At 45.4% G+C, this 21,680-nt stretch overlaps 1 protein-coding gene across 1 annotated transcript in view; it reads right to left on the minus strand.

Annotated features, from left to right (window-relative positions):
• Positions 1 to 21,680, minus strand: part of LOC121157013 (SLX4 interacting protein) — a 153,469-nt gene that overhangs the window by 30,545 nt on the left and 101,244 nt on the right. The window contains exons 3-4 of the mRNA XM_040980965.1: positions 19,112 to 19,201; positions 15,099 to 15,219 (exon numbers count right to left, since the gene is read on the minus strand). Of these exons, the coding sequence (XP_040836899.1) occupies positions 15,099 to 15,219; positions 19,112 to 19,201 (211 nt within the window). The remainder of the gene's footprint in view (positions 1 to 15,098; positions 15,220 to 19,111; positions 19,202 to 21,680) is intronic.

Raw genomic sequence — 21,680 nt, forward strand, 5'->3', positions numbered from 1 at the left:
TCAAAGGAAAGCACATCCTCCTGGGGATCTCACTGTCTCCTTCGCCTCAGCACAGACACACACACATCTGTTAGGTGGCCATGAGCCATAAAGCCAGTGCCCCAGCTCCCTTGCTACTGGTTCCCCATGTGTGGGATAAGCTACACCTTTCACTTGGTAGGACAGACTTCAGCTGGGTAAAACTGGATAGCCATGGGCCTCCCAGCCAGCTGTTGCCATTAGAAATATTGTGACACAACAGAATCTCACCTCCCCATCAATGTGAAGGCGAGTGACTTTCTCTCCCTTTACTTCTCTTCCCTGTCCCAGCAGGGCAGGAGTGCCAACCAGTTCTACCTGATTCCCCAAATAGGATTTTCTTTGGAATACCTACCTAGTAATAAATCATCAGTCTTTGTGAACTGGCCAAAGGGCAGGGCTCTCGGCCAACTGGGACAGCTCTTACATGTGTCTTACAAATCAGAAGTGGATGACAAAGATCTTTCTAGAATTCAGGAGTTTGGGGGGATTTGGTGAGAGTAACGCTGTGGACTTTCCAGTTCCAAGATATGCAGAAATTTAGGAACAACAACAACAACTGAAAAACCCAGCTGTGAAAGTGAACAAATGCCAAGCAGACGTGGAGGTGCAACCACACACACTTCACTGGAACTGCCACTGTGATTCAGGGGAGGAAAACTGTTGTTTCCGATGTTCCGGGAGAGGGGAGCGGCTATGATCAACGATGGTAGAATCCCTCTAATGAGGTTTATGCCAACATCGAGAAGGTTCTCCAAGATGAAAGGCAAACCTCTACAAGTGGTGAGAATCTGAATGTCTCTTGAGGTTGTACATCAGGGAGGGTTTTTTTTTTTTAATTATTTTTTAATTTCTTATAAGATTAAAAGGGGGACAAAGGATTAGCACTGCCAACAGGTGACAACATTGTCAAGAGATTTTGCCTTCTTTCCATTTACCACACAAAAGGATAGAGAGGTCATTTCGATATTTGAAAAAGCAAAGCCATCTTCTATCACTGTGGTTTCAGCAAACACTTAGGTAGAATGTATAAGACTTCGAACTTTTTACAAATTGCCCCATTCCTGGAAAAATAATCCTTGCTGAAATTGTGGCCCATCCACCAAAGGGCTTCTAGCTGCTTGCTCTCATTACGGCCTTTTCATGTGTGGATGAAAGCCTATAAAATGTTTTGATTGAATACATTATGGGAAGAAATGTAAACAATAACCAAAGCGATTAAAACACATGTGTAAAGAGGAAACACATGTTCCCGCTGTTCACTGGGATGGACTCAGGGAAGCCCGCTCCCGCTCCTGTTGGCCTGGGGGCTCTGGGGAGAAGACGCCTATGATCACATTCAGCAGAAACAGCGGCCATTGCAAAGTGGGCTGTGCTGTTTCACTGTTCATGAAAATCCCAGGACTGTCCTCCAGGTGTGCTTGGGCAAGGAGGCTTCCCCACTCCCTCCATCCAGGGCTGTGGGCTGTCCCACTCCTTCCCATCCTCCTGCCCCTTTGGGGGTGTGCTCAGGAGGCACAAACACACTGCACTCTAACAGCTGACTCACACACAAAGCGATTGCTAAAAATAGTATCATCTGATAGGGCCCCATGTTTACTCAGGTTTAATGGTTGTTGGAGGTATAGCATTTTTTTTTTTCAGTTGTTAACAAATGTGCAAGAAAATGTCAACTACAGGGAGGTATAACATTTCCGAGCCAGTTTTCACAATCCTTTTTGGAAACGTCTTACGAGGGCCGTGGGCGCAACGGGGGGAAAAAAACTACTTCCAACATTTATTTTCAATAGGAAAAGGTCCTGTTTTCTATGGGCTGGGAAAATAAATACACAACAAAACATCCCATATACAAATTTGCACTCCTGGGGACACCGGGGAGTGGGGCACACAATTGAGCCTGTGTCTGTGCAGCCGGGAGAAAGCTTTCCTTGGCAGGCCGCATGCGTGCACGGGGCGCTGGGGAACGGAGCAGAACATTTCTCAGACAGACAGAAGAATAGGAAGAACTTGCTTGTTTTGGCGATTGCTGTCTTCTCTGTCTCCGCTTGCTGTGAACACCCACTGCTTTCCTCACATGGTGGTAATGGGCCCCGCCCCAGAAAGCTGTGTGGGAGGCGGGCACCAAGGAATAGACAGGAAGCCTCAGGAACCTCGTACAAGCCTTGCACAAGATACCCGGGAAGGCTGGCCTGCTGAGACCACGGCCCTGCTGGCTGGAGACCTGAACCAAGATCTTAGAGGAGACATCAGCCTGGAAGGAAAGTCAGAGAGCAAGCCTTTGCAGAGTGAAACTACAGTGCCCAGGAAAACGCTATTTCTTTTATGGGCCGTTTGCCATAGGACTGGATCTCTTGGATGTCAATTAACAAGTAAAGGTTGTACCAAATAGAATAATAGGAAATATGTATTATATACCTTACTGCTGAATGGACAGAAAAACGCAGTGAACCCCATTTGGACAATGCGCTGAGTCATGTGCTTGGAGCTGGAAGATGAGTTCTGTGTGGATGCTCTATATTTCTCTTTGCATTTGGTGACCAGAGAGCAGGAAAATAAAATGTTGAAGATATCCACAGGATAGGTCAAGCAGAATAGAGCTTCTGGTTCAAGACAGCTGTGTTTTCAGGACACACACACACACACACCCCTGTTTTCACACTGCCTTGGGCACTAACCAGCTATGTGATCTGTTAGGCAAGTAACTTCAACTCCAAGTGTGGCTCTGCTCTTTAGAACCAGGGTTAAGAATGCAAGTTCAAAGTCCTGTCCCCAAGGGTCTGCCATGGGTACGTGGAAGGCCGACCTGAGCACCGGTACTCAGTGGGCTGACGCCAGCCGACAGGTAACCAGCACTAAAGGACTTACGGGACAGCGTGGATCTGGAGCAAAGGGTTTTCCACCCCTTCTGGTGCTGAAAGGTGATGCAGTTTAATCTTACACTTGGGTAGGATATGGCTTTTGACTTTCTGAACGGTAAACACAAAAATCTACCTAACGATCACTAATTCACCGACCATTCCACCTCTGCCTTTTGCTGAAAGGCTTAAGATGCTGCAACAGAGTCCTGCTGCAAAGCCCTGGGGCATACAAACATACATTGGGGCTAATGCAGTGGCAGAGCAAGCTAATCCTCCTCCCTGTGGTGTCAGCATCCCGTATGGGTGCCAGTGTGTGTCCTGGCTGCTCCACTTCCTGCTATGGCCTGGGAAAGCAGTGGAGGATGGCCCAGTGTCCTTGGGACCCTGCACCCATGTGGGAGATGCAGAAGAAGCTCCTGGCTTCTGGCTTCAGATCAGCTCAGCTCTGGCTGTTGCAGCCACTTGGGGAACAAACCAATGGACAGAAGGCCTTCTCTCTCTCTTCCTCTGTGTGAAATCTGCCTTTCATAAACAAACAAACAAATCTGTAAAGGAAAACTATGAGTGTGGCAGGCAGCAGTGGCTCCTTTAGTTCCTCTAACACCTGTTGTGCTTTTCCAGGAAAACAGGCTCTGCCACGCGGGCCGAGCAGGGTGAGCCTGCCACCCTCACCCACACAGTTCACTCAGGAGGCCGCCAAGTAAGTGCTTCCAGTGTCACTGCCAGAGATGGTGCAGCAGGAGAGAAAGCTCCCTCCCTGGCAGAGAAGACAGGCAGAATCAGCTAATACTGTTCTGAGGAAGGGACATTTGGCCCCAGGGCTGAGAGGACAAGGCAGGTGCAAAGGCCCATGGACAGGAGACAGTCACATTCTGGAGTCAGTGAATCAGTTATGGGAGATAGTAAGTGACATGGACACTCTCAGGGTTTGCTGTCCAAATTAACTTTGAACCGAACACCCTACAGGTCTAGTTAGAGGTGTCAAAGTCTCCAGGGACTGAGTGGCTAGCTGAACAGCCTGAAGTTGGGACTAAAACACTTGACACCCCTACCCCAAGAGAAGACTTTCGTATTTACCCAGAGACAAGGATGCTCTGTGGGAGAACTGGGTTCCCTCTGTAGGGACAAAGCTGTGTGGGACCTTTTGTTGTACTCTGGGCAAGCACAGCCTGCTGCAGAATGCCAAAGGAGCAGACTATAGGCATGTGGTCTGTGTCGGGAGGGCAGCACATGCCAAGGAACGCCACCCTCCTCAAGGTTCTTGAAACCCCCTATCCAAAGCTGTGGGAATTAATCAACGCTGCTACAAAGGTTGTTCCTGGGAGGGGCAACTCTGATTGAGTGAGACTTTGCTGTGGGAAGAATAGCTCCATAAAAGACAGGCTATCTGTGGGCCAACAAGATCCAAAAGGGACACAAGTTACCTGGTGACCAAGTAACTGGAAATTTGCAGTCAATTAAAACTCACTGCAAGACAAACCAGTTGGTGGGCTGGAAGGCCACGATCCACCCAGGGGTAATCATGTTAGAAACCCTTCAAATGATTTGACCAATGCACACCTCCAGTTTCTCTCTTAATTATCACAATTCCAAATAAGATGGAGAGCAAACCTAGGTCCTACTTAAAAGTGTAGGTTATTGCATTCCCTTAAATTTCACAGTAATTCCTAAAGCCTCAAAACATAACTGTATTTGAGGATCAGGTCGTGAAACGTGTGATTAAGTTAAAACAAGGTCATTAGGATGGGTCCTAGCTCAGCATGACCAGTGTCTTTACAAGAAGAGATGCAGATATGTACAGAAGGAGAGCCACGTGAAGACGTCTACAAGCTAGTGAGAGAGGCCTCAGAAGAAACCAACTCTGGGGCAGGTGTCACGGCATAGTGGCCAAAGCCACTGCTTGGGATTGATGCCTGTATCTCATGTCAGAGTACTGGTTCAAGTCTCAGCTACCCCTCCTCATGATCTAGCTTGCGGATGACACTCTCCCCTCCACCTCACCCCGAGAAAGCAGCTGAGGATGGCCCAAGTGGGAGACCAGGATGGAATTCCTGGCTCCTCACCGGCCTGGCCCAGCTCCAGGTGTTGTTTCTATTTCATGAGTGAACCAGACAGCATTGGAGATTCTCTTTTTCTCTTACTCTACCTTCCACACTCATAAACAAACAATTTCTTACCAAATCAAAGAGAAACCAACTCTATGGATACCTTGAGCTCAGACTTCTGATCTCCAGACTGTGGGATGATCAATGCTGGCTGACTAAGTCCCTAAGTCTGTGGTGACTGTGGTTGCTCCAGCAGACCAACACACTGTGTGATGGGAAAAAAATCAAGAGCTGATGAATAGGGGCCTGACATGAGTCATCCGGAAGGCCTTTCAGCCAGTTCGCAGATTTGAATCAGGTCACAGATGCATTATCTTTTTGACCACAGAGTCAGGCATCTCTTAAGTTACGCTGCGAGGCCATCCTATAAACCTTCCTCCAGGGACCTGCAGTGGTTTATCAAGGATGCTTGTGTAATGACAAACAGAAAATATGAAAACTTGTAAGGCTGATTAGAAATCTGCTATGAGATCATCCTTAGGGTTCCTGATTGCCGCTGTGTTTTGCCAGAGGGTGATAAAAACAGAATTAAGAATTAAATTCATCTTACACAGCCGTTCTAGGAGGATTTCCTCTGGTTGTCTTCTCAGTCTCTGAGTGTGTAATTGGGATAGATTTTCTCTGCAAGGGAGGGAATCCACGCTTGCACTTCTGTCTTGGAGTGAACGGTATTAAGTTCATGAAGGACCAGATCAAATTCTCTAGAGCTCCCCTGCCCCATCAAAATTGTAAACCAAATGTACTATGGAATAAAAGCTTTTTTTTTTTTAAACTTTATGGAATAAAGGGCTATCCAGGAATATTTTTCACATATCCTTATTTAATACACTCCTTTGTTCTAAGAAGAAGACAGATGGGTCTCATACAAGGACAGTGATTAATTTGAGTTTAAGGAGGCAGTGTTCTTCCAGAGCCCAGCACTATAGCACTGAGCATCAGCACTCCAGAGCTGGAAACATCTGTTCCTTTTGCCTTTCCAAAGGCCCACAAGCACAGACACAGATCCTATCTGCTGGCAGATAGCTGTATAGTTTCACTGTTTTTGTCTCATCACTGTTACTATTCTGCTTCAGCGACACCATTCAGGCCTCAGGCTCCTTTAGTCTCTCACTGTCTTGAAGGATACTGTTCAGGTTTACTACACTGAAGGCATTGTAGCAACGCTGGCTGGACAGTAAGTGGCACATATTTTGGATATCATGTTAAGACATTGGCATATCAAGTAATAACAGACAAAACTTTTCAAAACAAAGTTTCTGGATGTCCAGTGGTCTAGGGTGTTTGAAAAGCTTACCCAAAAGAAAGCCAAGATTTTACACCAAGCCCCTCTTCTCACTGAGGAATAAACATAGCCTTCAATGGTTAAGTTTGTAAGTAAATCAAGAGGGTGAACCTTGAATGACCAGTAGATAGAAATTTACGATTGGTCAACTGATGGTTCTGTCCAGTACAATGGTATCATCCAGAAGTGAACTGTACATGATATAATTTCACTTGATGGATGAAAAAGGAAAGAATGTTGACCAGTGTATTTTCAGTCCATCTGTTCCACAGGGAGAGAGATCCTGAGCTATGAATATACATTTATGCACAGTGGTTAACTCTTTGGAAAGATGGTCAGGAACTCAAAAGGGCTGTTGATGAAGAAGAAAAGTTAGAGTAGGAAATATTTGTTTTTTTTTAAACGAATAGTTTCCCAAAGGTACTATTCAGGAGTTTTTGTAATGAGCTGGACAGGATGACTTAGCTCAGGAGTGTGGGGTTGCCTGAGTACATGAGTGAAGGGCTTGTGACCAGTGTGGTCACGGGGCAAGGATGACATCCTGCTTGGCCTCAGGGACTCGGCTGAGATCCACCAAGTACCCAATTTGCCAGCAGCCGCTGTCTTGAGTATTCTCAACATCTCTCATATCAAAGGGAGATGGGCCAGTGATGGTGGTGAGTTTTACTAAACCTCTTCTCACACAAAAGGCAGTACTTGTTTGAACTAAACGGGCCCTTATTCTGGATTTAGATGTGCTGTATTTCTCCCAGCCACATCCTTCTTGGACTGCGGGAAAGTCCCTTTCACCATCACCATCACAGTGCTTCTTACAAAGCAACTCACTTTTTCAGGGAACAAAATAAGGCAGTACACGTGTACAACTAAGCAATATTCAAGTGTATCTGGTCACACATGGGTGGAAAAAGTCTATTAAAATTCAGTGAGGATATAACTGAGAAACAGGACCTTCTAGAACAGGCTAAGTTCTTAATCCAAAAGATCCAACGTGTGCCCTGACCTGATGTGCATTAGTAGGAAGCTAAGACTCAGTAGAATTGAAACTCCAACCCAGGTATTCCAATCTGGAATGTAGTTATCTCAACTGGTAACTTCATGCTAGGCCTGACATCTGCCCCAACCTTTTATTTCATTTAACTTTTAGTTGACAAGTTAACAAACATGTGAGTTGACTAGAGGGAAATCCTTGCCTGGAGCCAGGATGTGAGTCTCTGGGTCATGCCATTGAGAAGAAATGATGAGTGCATACCCTTTGTGGTTGGCAAAGCTGTGTTGTTAGGCAACAGCTTGTGGTTACTGCTTGAAAGTTCATGAAATAAGGAAGTCCGAAGAAAAAATGTTAGTGGAAATGTGCAAACTGTGTCCATTCACCCCAGAAGTAGTTTTTTTAAAGATTTATTTATTTTTATTGCAAAGTCAGATATACAGAGGAGAAGAGACAGAGAGGAAGATCATCTGTCCAATGATTCACTCTCCTAGTAGCCACAATGGCTGGTGCTGCACTGATCTGAAACAGGGAGCCTGGAACCTCCTCCAGGTCTCCCATGTGGGTGCAGAGTCCCAAGGATTTGGGCCATCCTCGACTGCTTTCCCAGGCCACAAGCAGGGAGCTGGATAGGAAGCGGGGCTGCCGGGATTAGAACTGGCACCTATATGGGATCCAGTGCAGTTAAGGTGAGGACTTTAGCTGTTAGGACACCACACTGGGCCCAACCAGAGTTTTAACTACCCCCATAGGTTCTGATAAGTGCTCACATAAAAAAAAAAAAAAAAAAAAAAAAAAGCTCACCTTGTCAAGGTTAATAATCAAACACTGCATTTTTGGCTGGTTTCTAACAGCCATGAGACGCAATCTGCCTCACAGTGGCCTCAGCACGTGTCTGACTCTGTGGCCATGCTCCAGGCATTTAGGATCGACAGGAGGTGGAGACCCTGAGACTGGCAAGGCTTCGGATTCCTGGTCATGAGCATTCCACGGGCAGTGGGCTTGCTGCATGGATGAAAGCTGTGCCCAGTGCATGGCTGTCAGTGTCAGAATGGGACTTGCTGACCCACCCCGAGATCTTAGGAGCTAGTTAATGTCGTTAACCAGCTCCTCTCCACTCTAAACTCAGACCCACCTGGCCATCTCAAGCACAAATGACACCTATCAAAGGATATTAGGCAACCATGATTCCAGACCATCAAGGTGTTCAAGCTGGGAACTATCACTTTTTAGTTTTCAAAAAGCCACTTTGAGAGCAGAGGTGTGGCTGAGCTGGAGGGAAAATCAAAGGACTTTGGCAAAATTTCATGAGCTGATTAAAAGAGAGTTGGCCAAGGAAATAACAATAGGAGAAGAAAGGAAAAAATGAGAAGAAAAAAGGCAAACAACCCAATATAAACCCAAACTGTAAATATGTAGTTTAGTTGGTAAACACATAAAACTAGAAAAATGAATACAATTCTTTTTTTTTTTTACTTTTGCCCATTAGGGTAAAAGTAAAAGCATCAGTGACATCCAGTATTGGCAAAGCTGAGAGGGAAGTTATTAATGAGGTAGAATGGATGAGAGTTACACCTTTTAGAAACATTCATATCAGATATTTCGCTGAATCCATTTTTACGTGACCTTTGAAAAGAATGAGGAAGTGGACATCTGATGCAGCAGTTGAGTCACTGAGACACTGCATCCCACCTGGAACAAAGTGCCTGGTTGGAGTTCTGACTATTCCTCTTCTGATGCGGCTTCCTTCTGATGCAGGGTGACTGACGGCTAGTGAGCCTTCTTCCCTGCTCCTCGCATGTGAGATTCAGACGGAATTCTGAGCTCCTGACTTTGCCCTGGTCCAGCTCTGGCTTTTGAGGGTATTTGGTGAATGACAGAATGTATAGAATATCTCTACCTGTTTCTCAATTATTTTTAAGCAAAGCATTATTTAGTTATACATTTGAAGGGCAAATGTGACAGAGAGATGGACAGACACAGATATTTTATCTGTTGGTTCATTCCCTAGCTGCCTGCAATAGGAGGAGGCTGGCCAAGCTGAAATCAGGGGCAGGATCTCCATCTAGGTATCGCACAAGGCCAACAGGGGCTCAGTGCTGGCAGGCCCATCATTCCATTGATAAATTCAAGTGCACTATGAGGAATCAGAAGTGGAGCAGCTGGGACTCAGGCCAGTGCTCCACAATGGGGCGAAGACATCTGCAGCAGGAGCTTAACCCACCATTACACAACGCCTGACCCCACCAGTATCTCAAATAAAATGAAAAGCACAGAAATAAAAAGTTAAAAATCCACAGAAAGAATGGTGCTACTGGCAAATATATGTACTAAACTATTTAGAAACATTACTATAAAGGATCTTTGTATCTATTCATGTGCAATGATCGAGAAAACAGTCTTAAGGTCATTTATGTTGTGTTTTTAATGAGGAAAACAAAAGCATAAAAAAGACTAAGAGTGCTAGGATAGTGAACAATGTCACCGGGCTGGAGACATCAGTTCATTTGGACTGTACTCAAGTACTTCTATCAGAGCTAAGGCCCATGACAGTTCCAGGGATGTAAGAAATACGTATGAATGTAAGAAGATATCCAGTTCCCACCAATCATAACCCAAGTTCATCCGAACCACCTACATGTTAACGGCGCTTACTGAGGAGAAAATAAGCACAGTCCTGTGGCTGATGGCCTTGAAGCTGCCATCAAATCCAAGACATCTGGAACTGCTGCAGTGACTCAACAAGTTGATTTTCCACCTGCTAATGCTGGCATCCAGTATGGGTGCCAGTTTAAGTCCTTGCTACTCTACTTCTAATCCAGCCTCCTGCTTATGACCTGGGACAGCAATGGAAGATGGTTCAGGTCCTTGTGCCCCTGAATCTGATGTGGGAGATCTGGAGGAAGCTCCTGGTTTTGGATAAGCTCAGCTCCAGTCACGTGACCATTTGAGGAGTCAAACAGTAGATGAAAGATTTTTCTCTCTTCCTCTTCTCTTTGTAAATCTGCCTCTCAACAAAAATAAATCAAGCTTTTGATAAAACTAAAGAAAAACATTTAAGGAAGACTTGGAGAGTGGCTGAGAACAGGCAGTCCGATAAGGGTATCTGACACCAAGGAATAAGTAAAAGATGCATTCAGGGTATATTGCCAGTGATGCCATTGCTGTATAAGAGAGTGGTATGCCAATGTGTGTGAAAACCTTGTTCTTGCAGGTGTCTTGGTCTGCATGGCCTAGAGCATCATGGTCCCTGGTCATCTATGAAAAGCAGGCTGGTAGAGGGTGAACAGTGTCCCTATCTTTCAGAAACTGTCATGTGCTGTAAGGGCAAACATTCATAGCCAGGCGCTGGGTTACACAGCAAGGCGATGCAGACAAAAAAAGTTCAAATGTGCCTTGCCACAAAGAGTCACTCCTCATCCTTAAGGGAAGTGAGAACGGCAGGAAAATCAATAATAAAACAGTTACAACGTGATAAAGGCTGGAAAAGCATGATGTGCCAAGTAACCTGGGAACAGAGAAAAAGTGAACCTGAGGAAGACCATGGAGAATTAATACTGAAAGTGCATCTTATCAATCAGATAGAAGTGTGCCAGGCAAAGCAAGACCTCATAAATGTAAAAGCACAGTGGTATGAAGGACATGGGATCGTAGGAAATAGGAGGCGATAGGGCAGATAAGGCGATCCTTGATCTTCCCAGCAAAGGGAAAAACATGATTCCTTTTGGAATGTCACCTGTTTTTAAGCACCTGCAGCTGGCCAGGAACCGAGCTCCATGGCGGATAGAGGAAAGAATAAGGGGTCACCTGTGTCCTTGCAGATCTGACACATTTGTGGAGAAGACAATGTTGGCCAGTGATGTGAAAGGAGGTCCACGGTCCCTGGGGGCTCGTGACAGAGGGGTACACTGACAGGATAAGCTTCCCCAGGGAGTACACTTTGACCAGAAGAATGGCTTCAGAAGAAAGGAATCAGATCCGCTGTGGCTAGACTAAGGAAGGAGGAGAGAGTGGTCCAAGGAGCAGACACACGCATCTTCAGGGGATGACGCTGAAGGGCTCCAGGTAGAGCGACACCAGGTGAGATGAAGCGTGGATGGAAGGTGGTGTGCCTTCGGCCAGAGCAGGTGCACACGAAGCCAGTCAGGGGATGCTGTGCTTGTCCCTGTGTCAAGGCTGGGCAGCAGCATGAACTGGTGGGTGGCATTCTGAGAAGTGAACATCATGACACAGAAGCAGGAAGGCACCAGGTTTGCTCGAGAGGAGGATGTACGGAACGTACCTCTCTCTCCAAGTGCCCTATCCAATGCTGCAAAGGACTGTTTTCTCTGGCAAACGACTATGCTCTTTTTTTTTTTTTCCCACCACATGGAATCCCAGCATTCCTTCCACTAATGACCACTGGAGACTGCCTGGGGCAAAGAGGGCTTCTCCATGGGCTGGAAAACGAGCCAAGTGCAAAGTAAATGACAAGCTGAGAAGAATGATGTCATATATGGTATATGTTATTGTGATCCTTAAAGAACAATCACAAGCTAGAAAAAAAAACATGATCTAGAAATATCATGAAGAATTTAAAGTATGTGCATATATTTTATACATATATATATAACTGGAATGTTCACAGTGAAACTATTATACGCAATCTAAACATATCCCACCAATAAATTTAGAGTACAGACATTCAATGGCACATTATGCAAAGCAGTAATGTGGACCCCCAAAGAGTCAAAACAATCTTGGAAAATAACAGAAAAATGAGAAAGCACACATTTGTGATTTGAAGACCTGCTGCGAAGCTCTGGTAATCAAAGCAGTGCACCACTGGTACAATGACAGACACACAATGAGTCAAACAGAAAAAGGTCTCCGAAAGAAACTGTCACTTAAATGACTTCCATTGCGTGATGTGACTACGCCTTGGAGAAAAGGACATGCTTTTCAGACAATGATATTGGGACAACGGACTATCCAGGACAAAAGAATAAAACCAGACTTTTAAACCATATATAAAAATTAACTCAAAACAGATCAAATATCTAAATGTAAGGGCTAATTCTATACAATTTTCAAAAATGGGGAAAGATTCATGACATTGCATTTAGCAATTATTTCTGTCATATGACAGGAAAAACATAGGTGATGAAAGAAAAAAAAAACCACATAAATTGCCTATGTTAAAACTAATCACTGTTGTGTGTCAGGAGACCTACCATGAGAGTAAAAACAACACAGAGAATGAAAGAAGAGGCTTTCATTTCAACTGACAAAGAGATTACTATAAAAAAATGAAGTCTTGGGCCCGGCTCGGTGGCTTAGTGGCTGAAGTCCTTGCCTTGAACGCACCAGGATCCCATATGGGTGCCAGTTCTAATCCCGGCAGCTCCACTTCCCATCCAGCTCCCTGCTTGTAGCCTGGGAAAGCAGTCATGGATGGCCCAAAACCTTAGGATCCTACACCTGCATGGGAGACCTAGAAGAAGTTCCTGGCTTCGGATTGGCGCAGCACCAGCTGGTGTGGCCACTTGGGGAGTGAATCATTGGACGGATGATCTTCCTTTCTGTCCCTCCTCCTCTCTGTATATCTGACTTTGCAATAAAAATAAATAAATCTTAAAAAAAATGAAGTCTTTAAACAAGAAAGTAAGAACAAACAGTCCAATTAAAAAATAGGTAGAGGACATATTTGTTTTATTTCTTAGAACAAACAAACATCACTAATGGCCAGGGCTGGTGCTATGGCATAACGGGTAAAGCTGTCACATGTGACACTGGCAGCCCACAGTGCTGGCTGGAGTCCCGGTTATTCCACTTCCCATCCTGGTGGTGGTGATGAATGCTTTAGTGCTCAATATTACTAAAAGTCTATCCCTGGACATGACTAATAGCAGAATTTGTTATGTCTATTTTATTACAATAAAAGTTTCGGGCTTGATGCAGTAGTCTAGAGGCTAAAAGTCCCCGTTTTGCACATGTTGGGTTCTCATATGGGCGCCGGTTCTAATCCCCGCAGCCCCGCTTCCCATCTAGCTCCCTGCTGTGGCCTGGGAGAGCAGTTGAGGATGGCCCAAATCCTTGGGACTCTGCACCCTCATGGGAGACCCAGAAGAAGCTCCTGGCTTTGGATCAGCTTAGCTCTGGCTGTTGTGGCCACTTGAGGAGTGAACCAGAGGATGGAAGATCTTCCTCTCTGCCCCTCCTTCCATCCGTAATGTTGACTTTCCAATAGAAATAAATAAATAAATCCTTAAAAAAAGTTTTTGAAACTTTTTTTCTTCAATATATTAGGTGGGAAATGTGGTTCACAAAATATGCACATTAATCACAGTAAGATAATTTTCTCTTTAAAAATAAAATTTCTTTCCCATGTAAGTCCAAGAAAGACTTTAATTTTTCATTTTGGGACCAGACTAAGTCTCCTCCCTGTGACAAAGTGTGGGAAATGGATTATTTAGCATTCACTACTCAGCAGTGAGGTTGAGAATCATTACTGAGTAGGCCAACTAGCATCTACCACACTGCAGGTATGGATGACAACTTTGGACTAGGATGGCCGCATCACCCGTCACCCTGGGGATGGAGAGCACTGCTACTAGCAAGGCATCTCTACCTCCCACACTGCGGGTGGGGAGAACTGCTGCTGACCAAGCACACTGCCTGCCACACTGATGACAGGGGTACTGGCCCCAGTCCTTCTCCCAACAGGAAGGGAGGCCAGCCGGATGTCCTGGGATACAAAAGGCTTGCATTCCTATCTTTTTTTTTTCAAGACCCATTATACTAATGGGAGACAAAGTAGAAAGTACCATATAATGCAAAATTGTTTGGACTGAAAATTCCTTTTGCTCAAGGCTTCCAATTTGGGTTAACTTTGTTCTGCCTGCCTCATCTCCAGCAGCGAGCACAGGGGATCCTGGACTCCCTTGGAGGGGGCTCTTTACACACAGTGTTGTACTGGTGTGATCTGGTTCACAGGAGCCCAGACACTACCTTCTGAGAGCTAACTGGGTTGCTTGCGTTCACGTAACAGTGGTGTGAAATGCTGCCCTACACTTTGAAGAACTGAAAACCCCAACACTGGCACAGGAGACAGAACACTAGGGTGGCAGTGAGAAGAGTTAGGCCTGGGTTCAGGTTCTACTGCTTAGCACCCCGTTTTGTGCAACATGTCATTGAACCTGGCCTGGGACTGGGCATGGCCACAGGACAGAAGGGATACTGAGCACACAGGATGGCCTCTGTCCTCTGGAAGATGATGTGCACCTGGCTCACTCGCAGCATCCTCATCTATAACTTAAAGTGGCTGCCATCCATGCAGACAGGACAGGAAGAGGACCTCAACCACGTTGCCCTTCAAGTTGGAGGGTGGGCTTGCGAATTTTTCGATAGGAGGTACCCCTCCACTGTTCCATCTTATGCCAGTTAGCGCAACCCAAACTGCCTGCATATGTTATCAAATGTCCCAAGGGGATTAGAGTGACCTCATTTGAGAAACTCTGAATTAGGTTGGCATATTTGAAAACATTTTTTTTAAAAGTCCAAGGCCCCAAATCAATTTTAGTCTGCATTAACATGAATCCATTTGTAAGATTACATGTCAGAAAAATCCCTTAAAGAATTCAGTTTCCTTTGGAATGTTTTATTTGCTATTTTTATTTATTTTCTCTACCATTAAAAGCCCTTTGGGGCTCTCTGGTTAATTTTCTTTACTCAAACAAAGTATTTTCATTACAACATATTTTTAAATGTATCACTCAACTAACACGACAATCAGAGTCCAGCACGGCTGCCATATCTACAAAGCAGAAATTTCATTTTCTTTGTGCAAAATCAAAGTGCTCTGTGCCTACCTTTTAAGGACAAGGGATTGGATCTTGTGAATTCGGTACTTGACGGCTTGTGTTGTTTACGAACTTCCAAGTATTCCTTAACTCTTGAATCAATGGTTTCTTTTAACAGTAAACAGACTTCCTAAAGCAAACAAACACGCAAAAAGTTGGATATAAATTTCTAATTCAATGTGATGAAAAAAAGTTAGCATAGAACATACTAAAAGGTCAACAACGAACAATTTACTGCGTTTGCATGCTCATTTGGCTATGAATGTTGAAAGGAATGTTCCATGGGCTCATGGACAAGCGGGCAGTTTTAAATTTGTTGCTGAGATGCATTGGAAACCAGGAGGTTGGCTCACTCTACAATCTGGGAAATTGATTTCTGTTGTTTCTGCCTCAGTTTCACATTTCTAAAAGAACCGCAGAAATGCATCCATGTGTCAGAGCGAGGAGGCGGTGCGATTAGCCAGGCAGAGGATTAAGTACCAGCTACTGCTGTGACCAAAAGCAAAGAAGCAAGTGCAGCCAATGCTGATCGGGCAGCAAGGGCCCCAAGCGATGATCTTTGCAGGCACCCCCAGCATGTAGCGGGTTGCAGGGGAGACAGGGTGTACAGTATCCAGCAAATGGTCAGGGGCCCACCTCGCAGCCCAACGACTCTTGTCAAACATGCAGACCCAGCGTGCCAAGACCCCCCGATAGTTCAAGAGGAGCCAGAAAGAGTGCTTTTGATATAATAATTTCACATTTTTCACCTTAGTTTAAAAAGTCCTAATCTTCGGGCCCGGCGCGGTGGCACAGTGGTTAAGGTCCTCGCCTTGCACGCCCGGGATCCCATATGGACGCCGGTTCTAATCCCGGCAGCCCCACTTCCCTTCCAGCTCCCTGCCTGTGGCCCGGGAAGGCAGTCGAGGACGGCCCAAAGCTTTGGGACCCTGCACCCGCGTGGGAGACCCGGAAGAGGCTCCTGGCTTTGGATCGGCATAGTATCGGCCGTTGCGCTCACTTGAGGAGTGAATCATTGGACGGAAGGTCTTCCTCTCTGTCTCTCCTCTCTGTATATCCGCCTTTCCAATAAAAAAATAATAAAAATAAATCTTTAAAAAAAAAAAGTCCTAATCCTCAGGCCAGCATTGTAGGATAGTGAGTAAAGCCATGGCCTGTGACACCAGGTACCTTTATGGGTAACTGCTCATGTCCTGGCTGCTCCATTTCTGATCCAGCTCCCTGTGACCTGTGAATGGCAGGAAAAGATGGTCCAGGCATTTGGGATTTTGCCATCCACATGGGAGACCTGACGGATACTCCTTGCCCCTGGCTTCTGCCTGGTCCAGCCCTGGCTGCTGCAGCCATCTGAGGAGTGAACCAGCAGAGGGAAGCACTCTGTCTCTTTCTAGCTCTGAATCTAAATTTCCTCATCTGGCAGTTCCTGAGGGCAGGCTTGTAAATCTGCGAAAGAAGAAATAGTAGTGAGGAAGAGGGTCAGCAGGGGACTGGACATCAGTAAACTTCCCTGCTCTTGCTGATGATACTGTAAATGCGGCCTTGCTTGCTTTTGTAAAGACTGTATCCAAAATCTCTACTAACAATGAAAACCGTTTAAGTGATCTTACCTCTGTAGATTAATACTTATTACAGAACAGAAACACATGGTTTTAATTCAATTTCAATCAACATACTCTAAAAAAAAGTTGACTCTAAACACATCAACTTTCTATATTGATGCTATTTATAAAAAGGAAAACAAAAACTTAAAAGCCCAACCATAGAAAAGGAAGATAGTCTGTGTGTCCTTACCTAGATTACCAGGAAAAGAGGGGGAAAATTCTGCAGAAATCTGTTTCTTTGTTTCAATGTAGAACCAGCCGGTACAGGCTGAGACTCCTAGCTTACAGCCCAAGGACGGCCACAGACTCTGGGCTGTCCAGGTCACCTGCGCCTTTTCACTGGCTGCTGGCTGATGCCCTCTCTGCCGATCTCTGAGAATCTTCCTGAGTTAAAAGTATAAAGGTTTCCAGGGGCTCTGAGGGGGCAGTGGGGATAAAATCCTTTCTCCCAAGCCAATAGCTCAAACACTGAGGAAAACCCTCAATGGACTTCATCCATCCGAGCTCTCCCCTCTCCTGCTTTCCAAGATGCCCTGTGGAAGACAGAGCTCTCCCTTTACGGTGGGTGTCTTGGCACTGTTCACTCAACAGCAAGTCAGGCTTGCCTCCTACTGTTGTTTTAGCAATTCAAGAATTTCGCTTCACATGCAGGGTTCAATGATGACTTAGCTAGAAAATATGTGAAAGACATACATGGAAACAAGGATTGTTAAAATTTGGTTATAAACGCCCTATAAGGCCAGAACTAAAAATAGTGTGACAAAAATAAAGCCAAGGCCCATCCAAACTTTCTCCCTGTGCTTATGGGGCTTTCCTTCTGTGAGTCGGGTTTGATGGATGAAAGGTAGATTGTGTGCAGTGCGGTCAGGACACCCTGGTTCAGCGCCCACACCGCGTTCAGTGAAACCGGCTCCAAGAACCACGGAAATGAAAGAAAATGCCAACTCCCAGCCGTACCTGGACAGACAGGAAGACCAAGAGAAAATCCGCAGGCAAGAAAGGAAGTGAGGCACAGGTGTCACCTCCAGGTTAGCAGAGTCTATGTGCATTCCCCTAGGTGAGAAACTGGACAGTGTGACAGTCTGAGTCAAAGACTACTCCGGCTGCACTCCAAACAAATGAATGTTTGCCTAACGCATGTAATGGCTCCTTGATCTAGAAAGGGGATTGGCCGGACTTCCATTACATAAAATGACTGCAGTTGTTATCGAATTGGCTGATCCTGAGTCCCACTCCCCGGATCATCTGAGGCTAGACAGGGCGATGGGGAAGTACTGAAACAGCAGACATACGCTCAGGTCACATCTTTTCCTCATCTCCCCTTTCTCCTTTCTTAGACACACACAGAGACCACCTGAGCACAATGCTTACGTCAGTGGACACGTATGTTAAAGGGGGGCAACGTGAAGGCAGAGCAGCAAAGCATCCACTTCGCCATGAAAGGAACGCTCGGCTTGCTGGCATGGTCTGTCTCCTGCAGCAAGCCCTCTCGGGCATGTGCACCTTTGCTAAGTCATGCCCTGCTGCCCTCAAGTAGGTACTATGTGGAGTCACGCAGCTGCATGTGGCACCCTGAAGAAAAGGTAGCTTCATGCTTCGGCTAGGATGTGATTCACACATCCACAGCTTTATGTTAAAGCATTCCACAGCAATGTTCCCCGGGGTAAAACGGATTATTAAAGAGCATCACAAAAGGCTTAAGGCTGGGATGGGAAAACTGGGAGAGAAGAGAGGAAATTCTGGACCTGGAATGGGGGATTTTACAAGACTGGTGGTAGAATTCGAGTCAGAAGATGTTCGGGTGAGGTCCCCTCAGGTGACTGTTACTCATTTTGGAGAAATGAATGAACTGATTTGAATCACGGGGCAAGCTAAAGCTTGGAACTGCACGAAGGTAAGCGGCAGCAGGAGATGTATGGCTGCCAAATGAATTCCGAAGAAAAGAGCCCAGGCTGTTTACCTGAAGGATAAATGCCACCCTGCTGAACCCTGTGCCTGCCCTGTGTCAGCTTCAGGGCGACAGGTTTTGCTGACAACAGTGCCTGCCTTGGCCTGCTGATGCCCCCTTTGGGGTAATGGTCGGGGTGCAGTTTATCATCACCTCTAGAAGCTGGCCCAGAGCATTCCGGCGTGCCATTGGGTCCCTTCCCTGCAGATGGGGAAGGAGGCCGAGGTTCAGGGAGCTCAGATATGCTTTCCCCATGGTGGACCATGAATGACCAGCGTAGCAGAAGGAACCACATCTGCATCCTGATGCAAAGCTCAGGAGGACAGAAGGTCGCTGGAAGATTATGATGAGGACTTCAGATGGCTGTGAGAGAGCAGCCTTGTCTTAACCTCCGTATCTGCCTCAGGTGCTGTCTGTCATTCACAAGCATACAGCAGCATACTTGTAAGAAATAGTGGAAAGTTCTGTAGTACCTCTTTCTTCTGTTCGGAAAACCAGCTGGTATCTTTGCTTGAATCTTGCGGTGATACATGGAGATCCACCAGGACAGCAAAATTCCCACACTGAAAGACATCAGTGGCAGAGTCAGTGTCTGTCAGTCAGCTCACAGCCGGCAAACAATGAGAAAAATCTCCCAAATTCCTATGTGGTTGCTCATGATGAAACAGTAGCCAAGTGCACTATGGACAGAAATCTTCCTATGGGACAGGGCCACAGGTCAACACTCACTCCCTTCCCTAATGTAAAACCTGTGGTAGAAACACTAAAGCAAAAGGCCAGGTTCATCGGGATAGGAACAACAACAAGCCATCTTTGTGCCACACCTGGCAAGGGGATGCCCAGACATCCCCTTGGCAGTTGGAGGATCATCAAACACAGAGAAGTGAAGTAGGTCAGCGCGAAGCACGCTTGAGATGATCCTGTGCCAGGGGGTTTCTTTTCTCTAAGCAGGAAAGAACAGACATAAATCATAGCGTTTATTGGGTAGACGAAAGGATTGGCTGGTGCAGACATCCGGAACCACACATAAGGTAAGAAAGAACGAGAAAGAATCAAGGAGAAGGTAGTCGAACCTGGGTGTTTGCCATCTCAATTCAAGCTCCAGTAGAACATGCTGTAAGAGGCAGTCTTTGGGGCAGCACCGAGGGTGCTGGTCGGGACATCTGCACTTCATATCTGTGAGAAGCAGCTCTGCTTCCAACTCCAACCTCCTGCTACTGCAAACCCTGAGAGCCAGTAGGTTGAGGCCCAGCTTCCTGACTTCAGCTCTAGTTGTTGCAGGCAATTGAGACAGTGAACCAGTAGAAGGAGATCTGTTTCTCTTTCAAATAAAATAAATACGCCTCCAAATGCCACAGAGCCTGCCTCTGTCCTTAGTCTAGTGGCCAGCATTTTAGGGAACATGGAGCTATCTGCTAAGTCCCGTAGCATGGCTAATGACTGCATGTGGCAGCTGAGTCCCTGCAGTATGGCTGTTTCGACAATCTAGGTTTTTAATTTAAATAGCCACAGGCAGCTCCTTATTTGATAGTATGGCTGTGGCTCCTGCAAAATCATACAGCTTTATAAATCCTCACATTTCATGAGTAATTTCTGATAGTCACAGGACACAGAGGGTGAGTCAATCTGGGAAGGAATTGAAGACCAAGACTGCAGGTTGGGGTTCAATCTGCAGGCCTCAGGGAAAAGTCACATTAGCCTCCCTTTGGTTGAACAAACGCTTAGAAACTTCTGTGTGGTGACTCAGAGGACAAAAAGAAAGTTTGAACAAACGGTGTCAGAGCATTATATGTTAATATGAAGAGGAAAGACTTGACACCTCATGCAAACCACACACACGTGGGAGAAATAGGGAAACTAGATGTGGCTCATGAATTGGGACAGACGCATGATATATGAGGACAGTAACATGAAGTACAGTGAGGTGTAAATGGGAGCTCTTAGTATTACCATCTCAGAAATCTGTACTAACAAAGAAAGAAGAAAGGGTTGGAGATGGATCATATAGACTCAAACACAAAAGCCAAAACAATCTTCCGGGGCATAGATTTCTTAGGACCCAGAAAGCACTGAATATTGAAGAAAAATCACTACATTGGACATTGTCAAAACTAAAGCTTTCTGTTCACCATAAAACACCATTAATAAAATGCATATGTGTACCATAGACTGGGAAAAATGTATTAACACAGATATGTTTGCTTTTGTGTAGAACATAAAGAACTAGTATGCAAAATACATAAAGAACTCCTACAAATGGCTATTAAAAAATAAATAACACAAGCCTACATAGACGTCTCACAAGCAAGATAAATGAGTAGCCAAAAACAAAAAAAATAGGATTCAACATCATAAGGCAAAGGCAAATTTGACCCACTAAGAGATAAAACCACGGCACTCACCAGAATGATGAAAACATACAAGGACAACGACACCACACGTTGGCAAAGATACATATCAGTGCAAACCCTCACACTGTGCTGGCAGGAGGATAAAATGGCCCTCCCACTTTGGCAGGTAAATAATTTGCCTGTTTGCCAGTTAAGCATATCATTTATTTACAGTACCAACAATTCCTCTCTGGGTATTTATCCAAGAGCTATAATGCATGCATGCACACCAAGGTGCACACACAAATGCTCGTTTTACTCCTAACAATCAATACCAAAGTCAACTTCAAAGCCTATCCACAGGAGATTAAACAAATTATGATGGATTAGGAAAATAATGAAATTCTAGTTTAGTCATGCAGTGGAATGCTGTTCACCCCAGCCTACTGGCACATGCAGTGTGAACTCCTCTCAAGAACATTGCATTGAGAAAAAGAAGTCAGAAGAAGATACAGCATGCAATTCCACTTACGTAAAATTCTAAAATGGCAGAACCAATGCACAGTGCATGAAATCAGAACCGTGACTGCCCAGGGTGGCACTGGCTTAGAACTGGCACAAGGAAATTATGCGCAATGGCAATGGTAATATTGTACATCTTGATGTGGCATCTTTGGCACACAGCTAAGATTGGTTCCTATTAGTGTAGATA

This window comes from Ochotona curzoniae, unplaced genomic scaffold, assembly GCF_017591425.1.
Source record: "Ochotona curzoniae isolate NIBS_2020 unplaced genomic scaffold, NIBS_Ocur_1.0 contig_3520, whole genome shotgun sequence".
Taxonomy (NCBI): domain Eukaryota; kingdom Metazoa; phylum Chordata; class Mammalia; order Lagomorpha; family Ochotonidae; genus Ochotona; species Ochotona curzoniae.